The 19,666-nt window shown below is 43.9% G+C and overlaps 1 protein-coding gene and 1 long non-coding RNA gene across 2 annotated transcripts; one reads left to right on the plus strand and one right to left on the minus strand.

Annotated features, from left to right (window-relative positions):
• Positions 1-7,869: 7,869 nt before the first annotated feature.
• Positions 7,870-10,523, plus strand: LOC118380640 (motor neuron and pancreas homeobox protein 1-like). Its single transcript, XM_035767618.2, has 3 exons — positions 7,870-8,675; positions 9,613-9,773; positions 10,133-10,523. The coding sequence occupies exons 1-3, from the start codon at positions 8,261-8,263 to the stop codon at positions 10,505-10,507; spliced, it is 951 nt and encodes a 316-aa protein (XP_035623511.2). The 5' UTR covers positions 7,870-8,260; the 3' UTR covers positions 10,508-10,523.
• LOC118380641 (uncharacterized) lies at positions 9,372-14,487 on the minus strand. The gene is made up of 3 exons (XR_004824907.2): positions 13,939-14,487; positions 9,986-10,309; positions 9,372-9,498 (listed from the first exon to the last, which is right to left on the minus strand). It is a non-coding gene; the product is annotated as an uncharacterized LOC118380641 (long non-coding RNA).
• Positions 14,488-19,666: the final 5,179 nt, after the last annotated feature.

The following is a 19,666-nucleotide window of genomic DNA, read 5'->3' on the forward strand; positions in this document are numbered from 1 at the left end:
TCGAAAACGGTCCAGAAAGCACTTTTTTAAGGGGTGATAAGTTTTGAAAAAAATTTCATTTTTCAAAATTTTACTTTTGGACATTAATTTGGGTTACATATCCAATATGAAAAACCCCGGTGGAGCGCATTTGCCCCCTGTTGAATTTTTAAAGTGTTACAACTGGCAATTGCCATATGGCATTTGCAATACACTTTGGATGAATCAACGCCGAATTGGGTGGTATTGGCCAATGTGTATATGGTTTGTCCGATGCCAATGACTTGCCATTCATTTTTGTCCAATACAGGGGGGTATTCCCTTACTGGACCGAAATCATCCATGATTCACCTTATGATCACTGGAGACAAATGTGACCGCAGTCATAGGATGACTGGACCGTAATCATCCATGATTCACCTTATGATCACTGGAGACAAATGTGACCACAGTCAGAGGATGACTGGACCGAAATCATCCATGATTCACCTGATGATCACTGGAGACAAATGTGACCGCAGTCATAGGATGACTGGACCGTAATCATCCATGATTCACCTTATGATCACTGGAGACAAATGTGACCGCAGTCATAGGATGACTGGACCGTAATCATCCATGATTCACCTTATGATCACTGGAGACAAATTTGACCGCAGTCATAGGATGACTGGACCGAAATCATCCGTGATTCACCTGATGATCACTGGAGACAAATGTGACCGCAGTCATAGGATGACTGGACCGTAATCATCCGTGATTCACCTGATGATCACTGGAGACAAATGTGACCGCAGTCATAGGATGACTGGACCGAAATCATCCTTGATTCACCTGATGATCACTGGAGACAAATGTGACCGCAGTCATAGGATGACTGGACCGTAATCATCCATGATTCACCTTATGATCACTGGAGACAAATGTGACCGCAGTCAGAGGATGACTGGACCGAAATCATCCATGATTCACCTTATGATCACTGGAGACAAATGTGACCGCAGTCATAGGATGACTGGACCGTAATCATCCATGATTCACCTTATGATCACTGGAGACAATGTGACCGCAGTCATAGGATGACTGGACCGTAATCATCCATGATTCACCTTATGATCACTGGAGACAAATGTGACCGCAGTCATAGGATGACTGGACCGAAATCATCCGTGATTCACCTGATGATCACTGGAGACAATGTGACCGCAGTCATAGGATGACTGGACCGTAATCATCCATGATTCACCTTATGATCACTGGAGACAATGTGACCGCAGTCATAGGATGACTGGACCGTAATCATCCATGATTCACCTTATGATCACTGGAGACAATGTGACCTCAGTCATAGGATGACTGGACCGTAATCATCCGTGATTCACCTTATGATCACTGGAGACAAATGTGACCGCAGTCATAGGATGACTGGACCGTAATCATCCGTGATTCACCTGATGATCACTGGAGACAATGTGACCGCAGTCATAGGATGACTGGACCGAAATCATCCGTGATTCACCTTATGATCACTGGAGACAAATGTGACCGCAGTCATAGGATGACTGGACCGTAATCATCCATGATTCACCTTATGATCACTGGAGACAATGTGACCGCAGTCATAGGATGACTGGACCGAAATCATCCATGATTCACCTTATGATCACTGGAGACAAATGTGACCGCAGTCATAGGATGACTGGACCGAAATCATCCGTGATTCACCTGATGATCACTGGAGACAAATGTGACCGCAGTCATAGGATGACTGGACCGTAATCATCCATGATTCACCTTATGATCACTGGAGACAAATGTGACCGCAGTCATAGGATGACTGTACCGTAATCATCCATGATTCACCTTATGATCACTGGAGACAATGTGACCTCAGTCATAGGATGACTGGACCGTAATCATCCGTGATTTTATTTATGATCACTGGAGACAAATGTGACCGCAGTCATAGGATGACTGGACCGAAATCATCCGTGATTCACCCATGATTCACCTGATCACTGGAGACAATGTGACCGCAGTCATAGGATGACTGGACCGTAATCATCCTTGATTCACCTGATGATCACTGGAGACAAATGTGACCGCAGTCATAGGATGACTGGACCGTAATCATCCATGATTCACCTTATGATCACTGGAGACAAATGTGACCGCAGTCATAGGATGACTGGACCGTAATCATCCGTGATTCACCTTATGATCACTGGAGACAAATGTGACCGCAGTCATAGGATGACTGGACCGAAATCATCCGTGATTCACCTTATGATCACTGGAGACAAATGTGACCGCAGTCATAGGATGACTGGACCGAAATCATCCGTGATTCACCTTATGATCACTGGAGACAAATGTGACCGCAGTCATAGGATGACTGGACCGTAATCATCCGTGATTCACCTTATGATCACTGGAGACAAATGTGACCGCAGTCATAGGATGACTGGACCGTAATCATCCGTGATTCACCTGATGATCACTGGAGACAAATGTGACCGCAGTCACAGGATGACTGGACCGTAATCATCCGTGATTCACCTTATGATCACTGGAGACAAATGTGACCGCAGTCATAGGATGACTGGACCGTAATCATCCATGTTTCACCTTATGATCACTGGAGACAAATGTGACCGCAGTCATAGGATGACTGGACCGTAATCATCCATGATTCACCTTATGATCACTGGAGACAAATGTGACCGCAGTCATAGGATGACTGGACCGAAATCATCCATGATTCACCTTATGATCACTGGAGACAAATGTGACCGCAGTCATAGGATGACTGGACCGTAATCATCCATGATTCACCTTATGATCACTGGAGACAAATGTGACCGCAGTCATAGGATGACTGGACCGAAATAATCCATGATTCACCTTATGATCACTGGAGACAAATGTGACCGCAGTCATAGGATGACTGGACCGAAATCATCCATGATTCACCTTATGATCACTGGAGACAAATGTGACCGCAGTCATAGGATGACTGGACCGTAATCATCCATGATTCACCTTATGATCACTGGAGACAAATGTGACCGCAGTCATAGGATGACTGGACCGTAATCATCCATGATTCACCTTATGATCACTGGAGACAATGTGACCGCAGTCATAGGATGACTGGACCGTAATCATCCATGATTCACCTTATGATCACTGGAGACAAATGTGACCGCAGTCATAGGATGACTGGACCGAAATCATCCATGATTCACCTTATGATCACTGGAGACAATGTGACCGCAGTCATAGGATGACTGGACCGTAATCATCCATGATTCACCTTATGATCACTGGAGACAAATGTGACCGCAGTCATAGGATGACTGGACCGTAATCATCCATGATTCACCTTATGATCACTGGAGACAAATGTGACCGCAGTCATAGGATGACTGGACCGTAATCATCCATGATTCACCTTATGATCACCGGAGACAATGTGACCGCAGTCATAGGATGACTGGACCGTCATCCATGATTCACCTTATGATCACCGGAGACAATGTGACCGCAGTCATAGGATGACTGGACCGTAATCATCCATGATTCACCTTATGATCACCGGAGACAAATGTGACCGCAGTCATAGGATGACTGGACCGAAATCATCCATGATTCACCTTATGATCACTGGAGACAAATGTGACCGCAGTCATAGGATGACTGGACCGTAATCATCCATGATTCACCTTATGATCACTGGAGACAAATGTGACCGCAGTCATAGGATGACTGGACCGTAATCATCCATGATTCACCTTATGATCACTGGAGACAAATGTGACCGCAGTCATAGGATGACTGGACCGTAATCATCCATGATTCACCTTATGATCACTGGAGACAAATGTGACCGCAGTCATAGGATGACTGGACCGTAATCATCCATGATTCACCTTATGATCACTGGAGACAAATGTGACCGCAGTCATAGGATGACTGGACCGTAATCATCCATGATTCACCTTATGATCACTGGAGACAAATGTGACCGCAGTCATAGGATGACTGGACCGAAATCATCCATGATTCACCTTATGATCACTGGAGACAAATGTGACCGCAGTCATAGGATGACTGGACCGTAATCATCCATGATTCACCTTATGATCACTGGAGACAAATGTGACCGCAGTCATAGGATGACTGGACCGTAATCATCCATGATTCACCTTATGATCACTGGAGACAAATGTGACCGCAGTCATAGGATGACTGGACTGTAATCATCCATGATTCACCTTATGATCACTGGAGACAAATGTGACCGCAGTCATAGGATGACTGGACCGTAATCATCCATGATTCACCTTATGATCACCGGAGACAAATGTGACCGCAGTCATAGGATGACTGGACCGAAATCATCCATGATTCACCTTATGATCACTGGAGACAAATGTGACCGCAGTCATAGGATGACTGGACCGTAATCATCCATGATTCACCTTATGATCACTGGAGACAAATGTGACCGCAGTCATAGGATGACTGGACCGAAATCATCCATGATTCACCTTATGATCACTGGAGACAAATGTGACTGCAGTCATAGGATGACTGGACCGTAATCATCCATGATTCACCTTATGATCACTGGAGACAAATGTGACCTCAGTCATAGGATGACTGGACCGAAATCATCCGTGATTCACCTTATGATCACTGGACACAAATGTGACCGCAGTCATAGGATGACTGGACTGAAATCATCCATGATTCACCTGATGATCACTGGAGACAAATGTGACGGCAGTCATAGGATGACTGGACCGTAATCATCCATGATTCACCTTATGATCACTGGAGACAAATGTGACCGCAGTCATAGGATGACTGGACCGTAATCATCCATGATTAGTGATTATCAGGGTAGATTTACGGGACTACTGATCAACTCCTATAACACTTCCATGATTAGTGATTATCAGGGTAGATTTATGGGACTACTGATCAACTCCTATTACACTTCCATGATTAGTGATTATCAGGGTAGATTTATGGGACTACTGATCAACTCCTATTACACTTCCATGATTAGTGATTATCAGGGTAGATTTATGGGACTACTGATCAACTCCTATAACACTTCCATGATTAGTGATTATCAGGGTAGATTTATGGGACTACTGATCAACTCCTATTACACTTCCATGATTAGTGATTATCAGGGTAGATTTATGGGACTACTGATCAACTCCTATTACACTTCCATGATTAGTGATTATCAGGGTAGATTTATGGGACTACTGATCAACTCCTATTACACACTTTTCTCACCTTCCAATATTTCATGGATTGAACAATTGAAAATGTCAACTTTCAGGATCAATCAAACCACTATTTTTTATTTACCAATATATTTTGTGTGTAAAGGCTCAAACCTGTTTGTATTATTATTCATACATAGATTCCTAACTCTAAAAAAATATACAATATTGTTTTCTTTGACTTTTATTTAACTACCAATTGGTGCTGAAAAGGGAGATGAATATGTGTGTATTTACATATGGCTTTCTGTCATTGATACATACTATTCTAAACTGTTCTCTCCAATTGAAGGAACACAAAATGTAATTTAATAAATGTACTGAAAACCCTTTTGAATGAAATCTCCACCAGAAAATGTGTTGACCAGCAAGTGGGAGGGTTTTCAATGGTTGAATGAAATGTATTCAGCTAACCAGGCCTGCAAAAGCCGTTCACACCTCCATACAGTAAATCTGAAAACCAACTGCTAAGAAGTACATCGAAAAGGTGTATATCTTCTGAGTCTGAATTAGGCGCTAACACTTTCCTTTCACTTTGCACGCCCTATAATCCCGTTTCAATCCCACATGACACTGGAAACCAATCACAGCCTAGTCAACTGTAGCCCTGTCCAATCACAGCCGTGTCAACTAAACCCTGTCCCTCCCCATTTCTCAGTCAATCAGACTTTGATCCGGTAATATATCTTTACGGTCCCACATGGGGTTTACTTTCACAAAGATAAAGACACAGTGCCTTTTATTAGTTTAGCAGATAGTCTGATTAATTACATCAGACCATTGAAAACCTTGTTGTTACTATGCAACGCTGGCATAATTAACGGTGAAATTGAAATTGTGGAAACCCTCGATCATTGGCCTACTTTAAATGAAGACAAAACGGATATTCTACATATACTTGACTATTCTGGATATATTTTGACTGAAAATAGTCATTGGTGTCCTGTAGGCAAAATATTATATATAATATTATAATATAATATATTATATATAATACAAGGTAGGCTATATTATAATTCATAATATGAAAAAATATATATATATAAATATAGCTTATATAGCATTTCTTAAAGAAACGAGTCGTTTACATTTCTGATACTACTCTCCGTATAATTATGTTATATTCATATTAAATTCCATACAAAGATTCAACCATTTTAATGCCAACCACATTTATGTTTGGTGAAAAAAAAGACCTAATTCCATTTTCACATTTTAAAATGTGTGGATGGGTGACTGAAACTGCAAACTTGGTCTTATGGCGTAAAGTACTTGTACGTGGTTTTAAGTCAAAATAAGTAAATACTTTCTAATAAAGTTTTTTTGATAGTATTTTTGATCATGTTGACTTTTACCTCACTACTTTTCCTAAAGAGAATGATGTATTTTTTACTCCAAACATTTTCCCTGACACCCAAAAGTACGAGCAGGACAGGAAAATGGTCTCAATCACGCACTTAAAGAGACAATCTCTGGTCGTCCATACTGCCTCTGATCTGGCAGACTCACTGAACACAAATGCTTTGTTTGTAAATGTTGGAGTGTTGGAGCGTGCCCCTGGCTATCCGTAAATAACAAAAACAAGACAATTGTGTGGTCTGATTTGCTTTAATATAAGGACTTTGCAATCATTTATACTTTTCATTTGACTTTGGATACTTAAGTATATTTTAGCATTTACATGTACTTTTGGTACATACGTATATTTAAAACCAAATACTTTTTTACTTTTAGCAAGTAGCAGTTTACTGGCTGACTTTCTCTTTTATTTGAGTAATTTTCTAATAAAATATCTTTACTTTTACTCAAGTATGAAAATTGGGAACTTTTTCCCAACAAAGTGCACCCAACAAAGAATTGAATCAACAAAAGATTTAACGTTAATTATTATTTGTGGTATAAAGATTATTTATATCACTGGATATTAGGCCACTTCTTCCTCGACGACAGAATTTGTGGACATGTCAATCAAAAATGCTGTATTTATTTTGTCTTTAAATGGAAAGGTCTAGAATCTATCAAAAAAAAGATGAATGACAATGGACAGCAGGAATGCGAAATGTTCAGAATCTAAATGATATAGGCCTTTCACTCACTGCACGGGCTCGTAGTATTCCTAGGCTGCTGCTTCCTAGAAAGGTGACAAATACATTTGCATAAACGATAGGATACATTTGAGCTTCATCTTTCTCCATTGGGTTATTTGTATTGTGTTACGTGCATTGTGATATGTATGGAAAGAAATCACTGTGATGTCACGGATGGAAAATCATTTTTTTTTACTTTAACTATTTGTTTTATCTCCTATATAGGCCTACAAAAATACTTTTTCAGCTATCGAGCTACACCCTTATACTAGATGGATGAATTAAGGTCACTAATTCGTAAGGAACTCCCCTCACCTGGTTGTCTAGGTCTTACTTGAAAGAAAAAACTAAAACCTGCAGATACTCTGCCCTCCGTGGAATGAGTTTGACACCTGCTATAAAGTCCTGCCCATGCTGTGTTATACACGCAGCCCAATTCTGATCTGATTGGTCAAAAGACCAATTAGTGGAAGAAGATGAGCCAATCAGAGGCAGGTTGGGGGGGGGGGCGGGTTTCGGGAGGTTCGACGGAGTTGGGACGTCCCAAGGATCCCGTTTATACATTTCCGAGGTTCAATTGCAGAGCGTTGTGAGAAAAGTTGCCAGTTTCAGGTGGGGACGAATCGCAAAGGAAGCAGAGGAGCGAATGGCACCGCACGGCACGGACAGACAAATTAGAACAAAAGAGGGGAAAAGTATATTGTCAAGAAAGTGATAACGTAACGTTTTCTAATTATTTATTTAGAAAACTGAAACATTAGACAAACAGTAGTGTTTTAAAACTATCTCGATGAGATGCTGTTTCGTTTCGCCTAAAACAACTCTAATCCAGCAATCATAACCCAGAAGAATAATTTGAGTTGGTAAAAGTCTCAGGAAAAGTACACAATGGCGAAATCTAAGAACTTTGGAATCGACGCGCTGTTGGCGCACCGGGTGGACCGAGACAGCTCCCCGGGACTGTGTTCTGAGGACAACCCATTCTCGTGCCGCCGGTCGGAGACCCCATCCCAGCGGAGGGCCACCAGCGGTATCCACATTCAGACCGGGATTATCCCCAAACCGGGTCTATTGAATTTCTCTCACCAGGGACTGACCCAGCTGTCTCAGGGGGCCATCCCTGGAATGTATCCCAACCACATGTACCCCGTCGCGGCTCTGAGTGGCCAGCACACAGCCTTCGCCTATCCCAGTTTCGCCCAGCCGTACCCAGAGCACCTAAGGGCAGCAGTTATGGCTGGGTTTCCTCTAGAACACTGGATTAGAGCTGGAATGATGATGCCAAGACTCGGAGACTATGGTGGCAAGTAGCTTTCAGGCGTCTCATTTGTAATTCTTTGAATATAATTGAAGTGTCTCTCTCTACCACTGTTCATAATAGCTATAAAATATATTGTGTGAAAATAAAGTAGTTGTAAATAAATTATTGAAACAGAATGTTGTCTTTTGCTTATTAAACCTAATTACTGTATTGGTGCTGCATAATTTCGGTATATTTTAATTGAATTATTTAGCCGTTATAATTTCGTTGAACAATATGTCGAATTTACTACATTGTAGGAGGACTCATTAAATAAATAAATAAAATATTATTTTCATGTCTTAGATCTAGCTCTTCTTTTTCTGAATTAATTAAAGAATAATGGATTAGTAAATTATTCGTTTTAAATGCAGATATTATCTACAATAAGCACACACAAAACGCACACAAAATACGTTGTCATTGCATCTTTCAGGTGATCAAGAGTGTCGTCGGACCAGTAGCCCATTTACTCCTGAACCATAATCATATCTCTTTGTCTGTAGTGATTCACCTTTAGTCATAAATAACATTTTAAATTAATAGGCGATAGCCAAAGTGTGAGATTATTATTATTACAATATACAATAAACAAACACCTGAAACAATATGTCCACTTCATCAACAAAGTCCCGCTATTGAAATCTTCATTAATTTAATGGCATTCTGTTGAGTTTTATAGCCCTGCTAAAGCCATATCACCGTGTCCTCAGGCCAACTGTAAACCAAAGTCCAATACAACTGATATCATCAGAAAGGACGGCTTTTAAAGATGAAAATGTTTATATCTCAGCCCCATCATCCTCCCGTACAGAAGAGCAAGAACCTGAAATAAATGTGACATAAATAAACCATAGATTATTATCATTGTAACTATTTTATAATAACTATTATTAGTAGTTAGTAGTTTAACATGTGATAATAACCTCTCCCACTCCAGCCTCCTCTCAGGCCAGTCTGATGGGGAAGTGTCGTAGACCCAGAACAGCCTTCACCAGTCAACAACTACTACAGCTGGAGAACCAGTTCAAACTCAACAAATACCTGTCCAGACCTAAACGCTTTGAGGTGGCCACCTCTCTCATGCTCACAGAGACACAGGTGAGCATGATGATCCCTGAAATGATTTTCAATCCTTTTTTCTTTTTTTTGTGCAATTGTGTGGAAAAAAAAACATTATAAACTTTATGTGTCAGGGACCATGCACAATAAATATTGCTCCAGATTTAGCTGCATAGCTCATATCCATCTGCAGTCCCATAGAGATACCAATTGGATAAATGTCTACTCATGCCGTAAAATTTTAGACCCACCGAAATAAGCCGCAGGTTGTGAGCCGCAGGTTGTGAGCCGCAGGTTGTGAGCCGCAGGTTGTGAGCCGCAGGTTGTTTTGACTGACATGTTTATCCTCGTGTAAACTGTCGTGTTCTTTTCTGACGCCGTGTCCCGGTTCCGTTCAGGTGAAGATCTGGTTCCAGAACAGGCGGATGAAGTGGAAGCGCAGCCGCAAGGCCAAGGAGCAGGCAATCAAGGGCCAAGGTGACTCTGACTGTCCCCACGGGGGGAAGCAGGGCAGCAATACCGGGTCTGGAGACACCCGTAACTCTGGTACCCCGGACGATGAAGATGAGGAGGATCTGGAAGCAGGGGAAGAACATGATGATGTGTTAAGTGCTGATACCGTAGGAGCTGGAGTGGGTTTACTGTCTCGCCCTACACATTTTCTGAGGCACACTGCGACAGAGCTCAGCTATAGTTCTCATGGTTCCTACTCAGACAATGAACTAGAGGACAGTGGGCCTGGACTGGAGAGAAGGGTTGGGGTGAGGTTATGAGGAGAGTGGGCCTGGACTGGAGAGATGGGTTGGGGTGGGGTTATGAGGAGAGTGGGCCTGGACTGGAGAGATGGGTTGGGGTGGGGTTATGAGGAGAGTGGGCCTGGACTGGAGAGAAGGGTTGGGGTGGGGTTATGAGGACAGTGGGCCTGGACTGGAGAGAAGGGTTGGGGTGGGGTTATGAGGAGAGTGGGCCTGGACTGGAGAGAAGGGTTGGGGTGGGGTTATGAGGACAGTGGGCCTGGACTGGAGAGATGGGTTGGGGTGGGGTTATGAGGAGAGTGGGCCTGGACTGGAGAGATGGGGTGGGGTTATGAGGAGAGTGGGCCTGGACTGGAGAGAAGGGTTGGGGTGGGGTTATGAGGACAGTGGGCCTGGACTGGAGAGAAGGGTTGGGGTGGGGTTATGAGGAGAGTGGGCCTGGACTGGAGAGAAGGGTTTGGGTGGGGTTATGAGGACAGTGGGCCTGGACTGGAGAGAAGGGGTGGGGTGGGGTTATGAGGACAGTGGGCCTGGACTGGAGAGAAGGGTTGGGGTGGGGTTATGAGGACAGTGGGCCTGGACTGGAGAGATGGGTTGGGGTGGGGTTATGAGGACAGTGGGCCTGGACTGGAGAGAAGGGTTGGGGTGGGGTTATGAGGACAGTGGGCCTGGACTGGAGAGAAGGGTTGGGGTGGGGTTATGAGGACAGTGGGCCTGGACTGGAGAGAAGGGTTTGGGTGGGGTTATGAGGACAGTGGGCCTGGACTGGAGAGAAGGGTTGGGGTGGGGTTATGAGGACAGTGGGCCTGGACTGGAGAGAAGGGTTGGGGTGGGGTTATGAGGACAGTGGGCCTGGACTGGAGAGAAGGGTTTGGGTGGGGTTATGAGGACAGTGGGCCTGGACTGGAGAGAAGGGTTGGGGTGGGGTTATGAGGACAGTGGGCCTGTCCTCATAACCACTATAGGGAGAATAGGGTGCCATTCAGGATGTAAACAACATTTTCTCCACACTCACCAGCAGGTATTATCATCAACAGTCATGACTAGTGATGAAGACTGAGAATGTTATCCAAAGTAGGCTACTACTAACTACTTACCTCATCTGTGGCCCTAAGACATTCAGCAATGAGTTGTTATAACACCTCATCTGTGGCCCTAAGACATTCAGCAATGAGTGGTTATAACACCTCATCTGTGGCCCTAAGACATTCAGCAATGAGTGGTTATAACACCTCATCTGTGGCCCTAAGACATTCAGCAATGAGTGGTTACAATGAGTTGCCACATGTTGGAATTTTTGGATGACATTTACTGCAGTGGTCTAAATCGGGGCCAGAGGGATTCTGGGTAGTCTGAAACAAATCTATACATCTCACACACATAGTTGTGGGTTTAACAAAAAGATGACGTCTGCACCATGTCAGATATAGAGTTGAAATGTATTCCATTTGGAGTTTGCATCCCAATATTACACTTTATATACATCACAGAAGACTGAAATATAACCTTTGGACATAGAAACATCGGATTTTCAATCGTATTTAAAATTCAAATGTATTGTGAAAAATGGTAATTACATTCCACCCATGAGGCCACTAGAGGGCAATTTGGTAATTTGACTACAAAAAAACAAACACGATCATTTTAATGCAACTTAACGAAGCCGACCCAACTCTGAACAAGATATGAACTGTTACTTTAACACTAAGGTGTGAATGACTGTATACACTTCTCCATTACTCATATGGCATTATAAAATCATCCTTGAACCTTGCATTATCTAGGTAAATTGCTAATTATATTCTGTCATGTTATTATGTATTGTTATTGATGTTATTTAAACACTTTTGATTTCTAAGTCATATATTTAATGTTACACTAGGTGCTCTTATGTTGCTTTTTCAATGTTGTCGATGTGAAGAAAAATAATAAGAAAATAAAAAGAGTACTCATGAATGCAATGTTGTAATTGCAAAACCTCAAACAGGAGTGACTCCTAACCTTTCTTCCTATTCTACTTCAGTCAGAATCTATTATTATTATTATCTGACCCTGCTGGTCATTTATGAACATTTGAACATCTTGGTCATGTTCTGTTATAATCTCCACCCGGCACAGCCAGAAGAGGACTGGCCACCCCACATAGCCTGGTTCCTCTCTAGGTTTCTTCCTAGGTTTTGGCCTTTCTAGGGAGTTTTTCCTAGCCACCGTGCTTCTACACCTGCATTGCTTGCTGTTTGGGGTTTTAGGCTGGGTTTCTGTACAGCTGATGTAAAAAAGGGCTATATAAATACATTTGATTTGATATAGTATTTATTAACTTACTGTATGTCATTTTACATCTTTATAGGAATAAATTATAAACATTAAATATTCTGTGTATTATCTGAAATGACTGCTCAAGCTCCTATTTTAAGTAGTCCTATTGTAAAAGATTAGCATTTCCTTGTGTATTCTGCAGTGACGTAAGGCAACAGGCTAATCTAAGAAGGGTACCGGGGTTACACATTGAAATGCACGTCCACTCTCTTCATCACCATCAGCGCAAGTCCACCACTCGCATGTCTTGTTTAACCTCCAGATGACACAGACAAGTATTTTAACACACAAGAGGAATCTACACTGCATAGTAAACACTGTGCTTGGAGAGAGGGACAATTTATGACCATGGCTTTCAAATATGAATTACAGAGGCAGGTTTACTGATAAGTCAAATAATTAAATTAATGAACGGGAAGTTAAAAAAAATCAAAAACGGAAATCTCCTGATGGTGATGTCAGCAAGCCCATTTAATTCGTGGAAAAGTAAATTATGATTATCTCAGAGTAAATGGGACTTTACTAGGAGCAGTGTAAGAGGCCGTGATTAAATATGATTAAAGAATAGGGCTGTTGTATATAACCACGACTCCACACCACAAGGTCTCCATCACAGAAGAAGAATGAGATTCTATTTATATTGTCCCGTATCCTCCATCTACCGGCGCTCTGGGTCACCAGGCTGCTCATTATAACGCTCACCTGTCACCACCGTTACGTACACCAGCGCCTCATCAGACTCACCTGGACTCCATCACCTTGTTGATTACCTTCCCTATATCTGTCACTCCCTTTGGCTTCTTCTCCGGGCGTTATTGTTCCTGTTCCGTTGTTTCGTGTCTGTACGCTGCTCGTGTTTCTTGGTTTTTTCTCGTTAAATGATTCCCTTCCTGTACTTGCTTCCCGACTCTCAGCGTAGTTACTTACACCTTAAATGTCTATGGTCCACACTCTCCAATAACATGTTCATCTTGTGATTGAATGCTTCCCCCCCCCCCACCCCCTTATTTCGTCACATATTGAGGAAATTAATTGTAAAATGTTAGTTTTTTCCCCTCATTCATAAGGGAAATTTCACAGGCACATATTTTTCAATTGCAACTATAGTCTGTGTCTGTATGAAGACTTACCGGTAAATGATGTATGATCCCCAACAGAAAGGCTGCAAAGAAACATGAATAACGCATTTCGCAAACGAATGACAAATGTCCCTCTCAGGTGCCGTCGTTGCTATGGAGACACATATTCTGTCCTAATATTGAAACCGGAGTATCCTTACCCCGGCATAAATAGTGAATTAAATGTTTATTGTATCGTATTATATTTAAATGAGGTATGGATATGTTATATTTAAGATTATACAAAAAACTAAATGGCTGTAAATTATTGTCCAAAATATAGTCAGTGGTGCAACCTTTGCTTGCTAGCTAGCTATAGCACATCTAACCTCATAGCCAGTCTAGATTTCATTTGCTGCTATTCGTCTGACAAACTTGTAGGAAAATATACCAATAGTATTTGCAAACAAAACGATAGGTTTTACAACACGCCCTTTCAATGGGTTGGTTTTGTAATCTCAGCAGCGTTACCCAGTAAAATACACCTTGTGGTTTGACCAATCAGCAAGTTGTGGTCGTGACGTAAATATGGACGGGTTTTCATTAGTAATCACTCCTACTGCTTATTCCCCCTCGTGCCTACTTGCCTAGTCATATCACTTAAGTTAATAGGAACGGGAAGGTGTCATAAATCCACAGACTGTTTTCTTTTCGTGATGTTACAGAGTACAGTGGTTTCAAATAGGCTGACATGGCAGATGACATCACATCTGAATTGGGTAGGGGGAATTTACAGTGAACACATATACACTGATCGTACAAAACATTAAGAACACCTGCTCTTTCCGTGACATTGATGGACCAGGTGAATCCAGGTGAAAGCTATGATCCCTGGTTGATGTCATTTTTTTTCTCAATCCACTTCAATCAGTGTAGATGAAAGGGAGGAGACCTTTTAAAGAAGGGATTTTTTAAAGCCTTGAGACATGAATTGTATATGTCTGCCGTTCAGAGGGTGAATGGGCAAGACAAAATATTGAAGTGCCTTTGAACGGGGTACGGTAGTAGGTGCCAGGGGTACCGGTTTGAGTGTGTCAAGAACAGCAACATTACTGGGTTTTTCATATGTCATCCAGCCAACGTGACACAACTGTGGGGAGCAATGAAGTCAACATTATAATACGCTTTCGAACCTTGTAGTCCATACCCTGACACCTTGTAGTCCATACCCTGACACCTTGTAGTCCATATCCTGACACCTTGTAGTCCATACCCTGACACCTTGTAGTCCATACCCTGACACCTTGTAGTCCATACCCTAACACCTTGTAGTCCATATCCTGACACCTTGTAGTCCATAACCTGACACCTTGTAGTCCATACCCTGACACCTTGTAGTCCATACCCTGACACCTTGTAGTCCACACCCTGACACCTTGTAGTCCATATCCTGACACCTTGTAGTCCAATTCCTGACACCTTGTAGTCCATACCCTGACACCTTGTAGTCCATACCCTGACACCTTGTAGTCCATACCCTGACACCTTGTAGTCCATATCCTGACACCTTGTAGTCCATACCCTTACACCTTGTAGTCCATACCCTTACACCTTGTAGTCCATACCCTGCCACCTTGTAGTCCATACCCTGACACCTTGTAGTCCATACCCTTACACCTTGTAGTCCATACCCTTACACCTTGTAGTCCATACCCTTACACCTTGTAGTCCATACCCTTACACCTTGTAGTCCATACCCTGACACCTTGTAGTCCATACCCTGACACCTTGTAGTCCATACCCTGACACCTTGTAGTCCATACCCTGACACCTTGTAGTCCATACCCTGACACCTTGTAGTCCATACCCTGACACCTTGTAGTCCATACCCTGACACCTTGTAGTCCATACCCTGACACCTTGTAGTCCATACCCTGACACCTTGTAGTCCATATCCTGACACCTTGTAGTCCACACCCTGACACCTTGTAGTCCAATTTCTGACACCTTGTAGTCCATATCCTGACACCTTGTAGTCCAATTTCTGACACCTTGTAGTCCAATTCCTGACACCTTGTAGTCCACACCCTGACACATATCTTGTCACACCCCTACCCCTCTAGTGCATCTCCTCCTCATGGACCGCCCCAGATTTGCCAGTTCTTGCTGTGAGATGTTACCCCACTCTTCCACCAAGGCACCTGCAAGTTCCCGGACATTTCTGGGGGGAATGGCCCTAGCCCTCACCCTCCGATCCAACAGGTCCCAGACGTGTTCAATGGGATTGAGATCCAGGCTCTTCGCTGGCCATGGCAGAACACTGACATTCCTGTCTTGCAGGAAATCACACACAGAACGAGCAGTATGGCTGGTGGCATTGTCATGCTGGAGGGTCATGTCAGGATGAGCCTGCAGGAAGGGTACCACATGAGGGAGGAGGATGTCTTCCCTGTAACGCACAGCGTTGAGACTGCCTGCAATGACAACAAGCTCAGTCCGATGATGCTGTGACACACCGCCCCAGACCATGACAGACCCTCCTCCTCCAAATCGATCCCACTGCAGAGCACAGGCCTCGGTGTAACGCTCATTCCTTCTACGATCAATGCGAATCCGACCATCACCCCTGGTGAGACAAAACCGTGACTCGTCAGTGAAGAGTATTTTTTGCCAGTCTTGTTTGGTCCAGCGACGGCGGGTTTTTGCCCATGTCTGGTGATGACCTGCCTTACAACAGCCCTCAGTCCAGCCTCTGTCATCCTATTGTGGACAGTCTGAGCACTGATGGAGGGATTGTGCGTTCCCTGCTGTAACTTGGGCAGTTGTTATTGCCGTCCGGTACCTGTCCCACAGGTGTAATGTTCAGATGTACCGATCCTGTGCAGGTGTTGCTACACGTGGTCTGCCACTGTGAGGACGATCAGCTGTCCGTCCTGTCTCTCTGTAGCGCTGTCTTAGGCGTCTCACAGTAATTCAACAAGAGGGGGGAATTCCACAGAACAAAGAAAGCGCCAGAACATTGCAGACGTCTTCGGTGACTCTAGAGGTTGCTCTCAGCAATGGGACCGTCTGGGACTTCCGGGATGACTCGGAGGCCAGGTGGAATCTCTGGACGTGCGAGCGAAAATAGAATTTCCTCTCCATCCGTCGTTCCCGCAATCGCCCATCGATGCGGATGGTCAAAGTGATGAGGGAGTCAAGATCCGTGGGTAACTCCCGAGCAGCAAAGCTCATCCTTAACCTCCTCTGAGACGCCGTGCAGGGACATGTTGAACAGTTCTTCCTGGCTTCACTCACTCTCCGCTGCCAACATGTGGAAATCCACCGCGGACGTCCTGCCGGAGCTGGATTAGCTTCTCACCCGGAGAACGGGGCAACCAAAACTATCCTCACCTTTCCCACGAACCCCTCCAGACTCAGGCACATGGCCGGCTGTTGTTCCCATACGGCGTTAGCCCAGGTGAGAGCCCTCCCAGACATCAGCGTGATGAGGTATGCTATCCTGGAGCGAACCGAGGGGAAGGAGGAGGGCTGAAGCTCGAAAATGAGGGCGCACTGAGCTAAAAACGCCGACAGGTGCTCGGATCACCATTAAAACATTTCAGGGGAAGTAAATGGGTCTCCGGGGAATGTGGAGTGGCCGTTGGGGGCGGCCCTGCTAACGAGTTACTGAGGGGAGGTGGGGTTACCACCGTGGCAGGCTGCTCCCCAGACAACCCACGGAATTGCTCCCACAGCATGTCCAACGCCCGGTCATGGCACTCAGCCAACGTTTGGACCCTGCAGTACTTAATGCAGCTGGTGGCCACACCAGATACTGACTGTTACTTTTGATTTTGACCCCCCCCCCCTTTCTTCAGGGACACATTATTCAATTTCTGTTAGTTACATGTCTGTGGAACTCATTCAGTTTATGTCTCAGTTGTTGAATCTTGTTATGTTCATACAAATATTTACACATGTTAAGTTTGCTGAAAATAAACGCAGTTGACAGTGAGAGGACGTTTCTTTTTTTGCTGAGTTTATATCATGCCTGCCTTAACTCTGGTTTTGGGGTGGGGCTCTGTTAGAGCAAGGGGGTGTTGGGGTGGGTTTGATTTTGGCCGGGGATCCTTGTGTGTTCTGCCCTCTACCTGTTCTGTGTTATCTGAAAAATAATATAAAAATGCAACAAAAAAAATAATATATATATTTTTTAAAGGCCCAGAGACTCAGAGTGATCCTTCTAGCCGGACACACACATCTCCCATGTTCTCACCAGCCTCTCCACTATTCACCATGGAGTTGGTGTATAGCTGTAGCTTCTGTCATTGTTCCCTATAGGAGCCTCCTGGACGAACCTCACGTCAACCACTCTCTGGTGAACAGTATGGCTGAAGCCATGCCCTACTTCACTCAGCTGACACGCTCCTTCCACCCATACCCCGTCCCCATCTCTACTACATTTTGATGGCGCTGCCACACCCTAACCCGGGGACAGGGAGGTCCCCCCACCTCCCTGTCTTCCGAGAGAGAGAAAGAAAGAAGGAGAGAATTAGAGAACGCACACTTAAATTCACACAGGACACCGAATAGGACAGGAGAAGTACTCCAGATATAACAAACTGACCCTAGCCCCCCGACACAAACTACTGCAGCATAAATACTGGAGGCTGAGACAGGAGGGGTCAGGAGACACTGTGCCCCATCCGAGAACACCCCGGACAGGGCCAAACAGGAAGGATACAACATAGACTGACTGTCTCTGAGTATCAACCAGAACATAGACTGGCAGTCTCTGTATATCAACCAGAACATAGACTGACTGTCTCTGAGTATCAACCAGGTCATAGACTGACTGTCTCTGAGTATCAACCAGAACATAGACTGACTGTCTCTGAGTATCAACCAGGTCATAGACTGACTGTCTCTGAGTATCAACCAGAACATAGACTGACTGTCTCTGAGTATCAACCAGAACATAGACTGACTGTCTCTGAGTATAAACCAGAACATAGACTGACTGTCTCTGAGTATCAACCAGGTCATAGACTGTCTGTCTCTGTATATCAACCAGGTCATAGACTGACTGTCTCTGAGTATCAACCAGGTCATAGACTGACTGTCTCTGAGTATCAACCAGAACATAGACTGACTGTCTCTGAGTGTCAACCAGGTCATAGACTGACTGTCTCTGAGTATCAACCAGGTGATAGACTGACTGTCTCTGAGTATCAACCAGGTCATAGACTGACTGTCTCTGAGTATCAACCAGGTCATAGACTGACTGTCTCTGAGTATCAACCAGGTCATAGACTGTCTGTCTCTGAGTATCAACCAGGTCATAGACTGACTGTCTCTGAGTATCAACCAGAACATAGACTGACTGTCTCTGAGTGTCAACCAGGTGATAGACTGACTGTCTCTGAGTATCAACCAGGTGATAGACTGACTGTCTCTGAGTATCAACCAGGTCATAGACTGACTGTCTCTGAGTATCAACCAGGTCAATATCATACCTGACACCTTGTAGTCCAATATCAATATCATACCCCCCAAACAATGCTAACCTCCCCTTTTATTGGTAATGGTGAGAGGTTAGAGATCATATCCCCAAACAATGCTAATCTCCCCTATTATTGTAATGGTGAGAGGTCAGATATCATACCCCCCAAACAATGCTAACCTCCCCTTTTATTGGTAATGGTGAGAGGTTAGAGATCATATCCCCAAACAATGCTAATCTCCCCTATTATTGTAATGGTGAGAGGTCAGATATCATACCCCCCAAACAATGCTAACCTCCCCTGTTATTGGTCAT

The sequence above is a fragment of the Oncorhynchus keta genome, chromosome 34 (assembly GCF_023373465.1).
Source record: "Oncorhynchus keta strain PuntledgeMale-10-30-2019 chromosome 34, Oket_V2, whole genome shotgun sequence".
Taxonomy (NCBI): Eukaryota; Metazoa; Chordata; class Actinopteri; order Salmoniformes; family Salmonidae; genus Oncorhynchus; species Oncorhynchus keta.

What these genes read in the sequence shown, in the direction of transcription:
- LOC118380640 (XM_035767618.2), top strand. Translation starts at nt 8,261, where the DNA reads ATGGCGAAATCTAAGAACTTTGGAATCGACGCGCTGTTGGCGCACCGG. An exon ending in AAGACTCGGAGACTATGGTG is followed by an intron (nt 8,676 to 9,612) that starts GCAAGTAGCTTT and finishes CTCCCACTCCAG; the next exon opens with CCTCCTCTCAGGCCAGTCTG. An exon ending in TCATGCTCACAGAGACACAG is followed by an intron (nt 9,774 to 10,132) that starts GTGAGCATGATG and finishes GGTTCCGTTCAG; the next exon opens with GTGAAGATCTGGTTCCAGAA.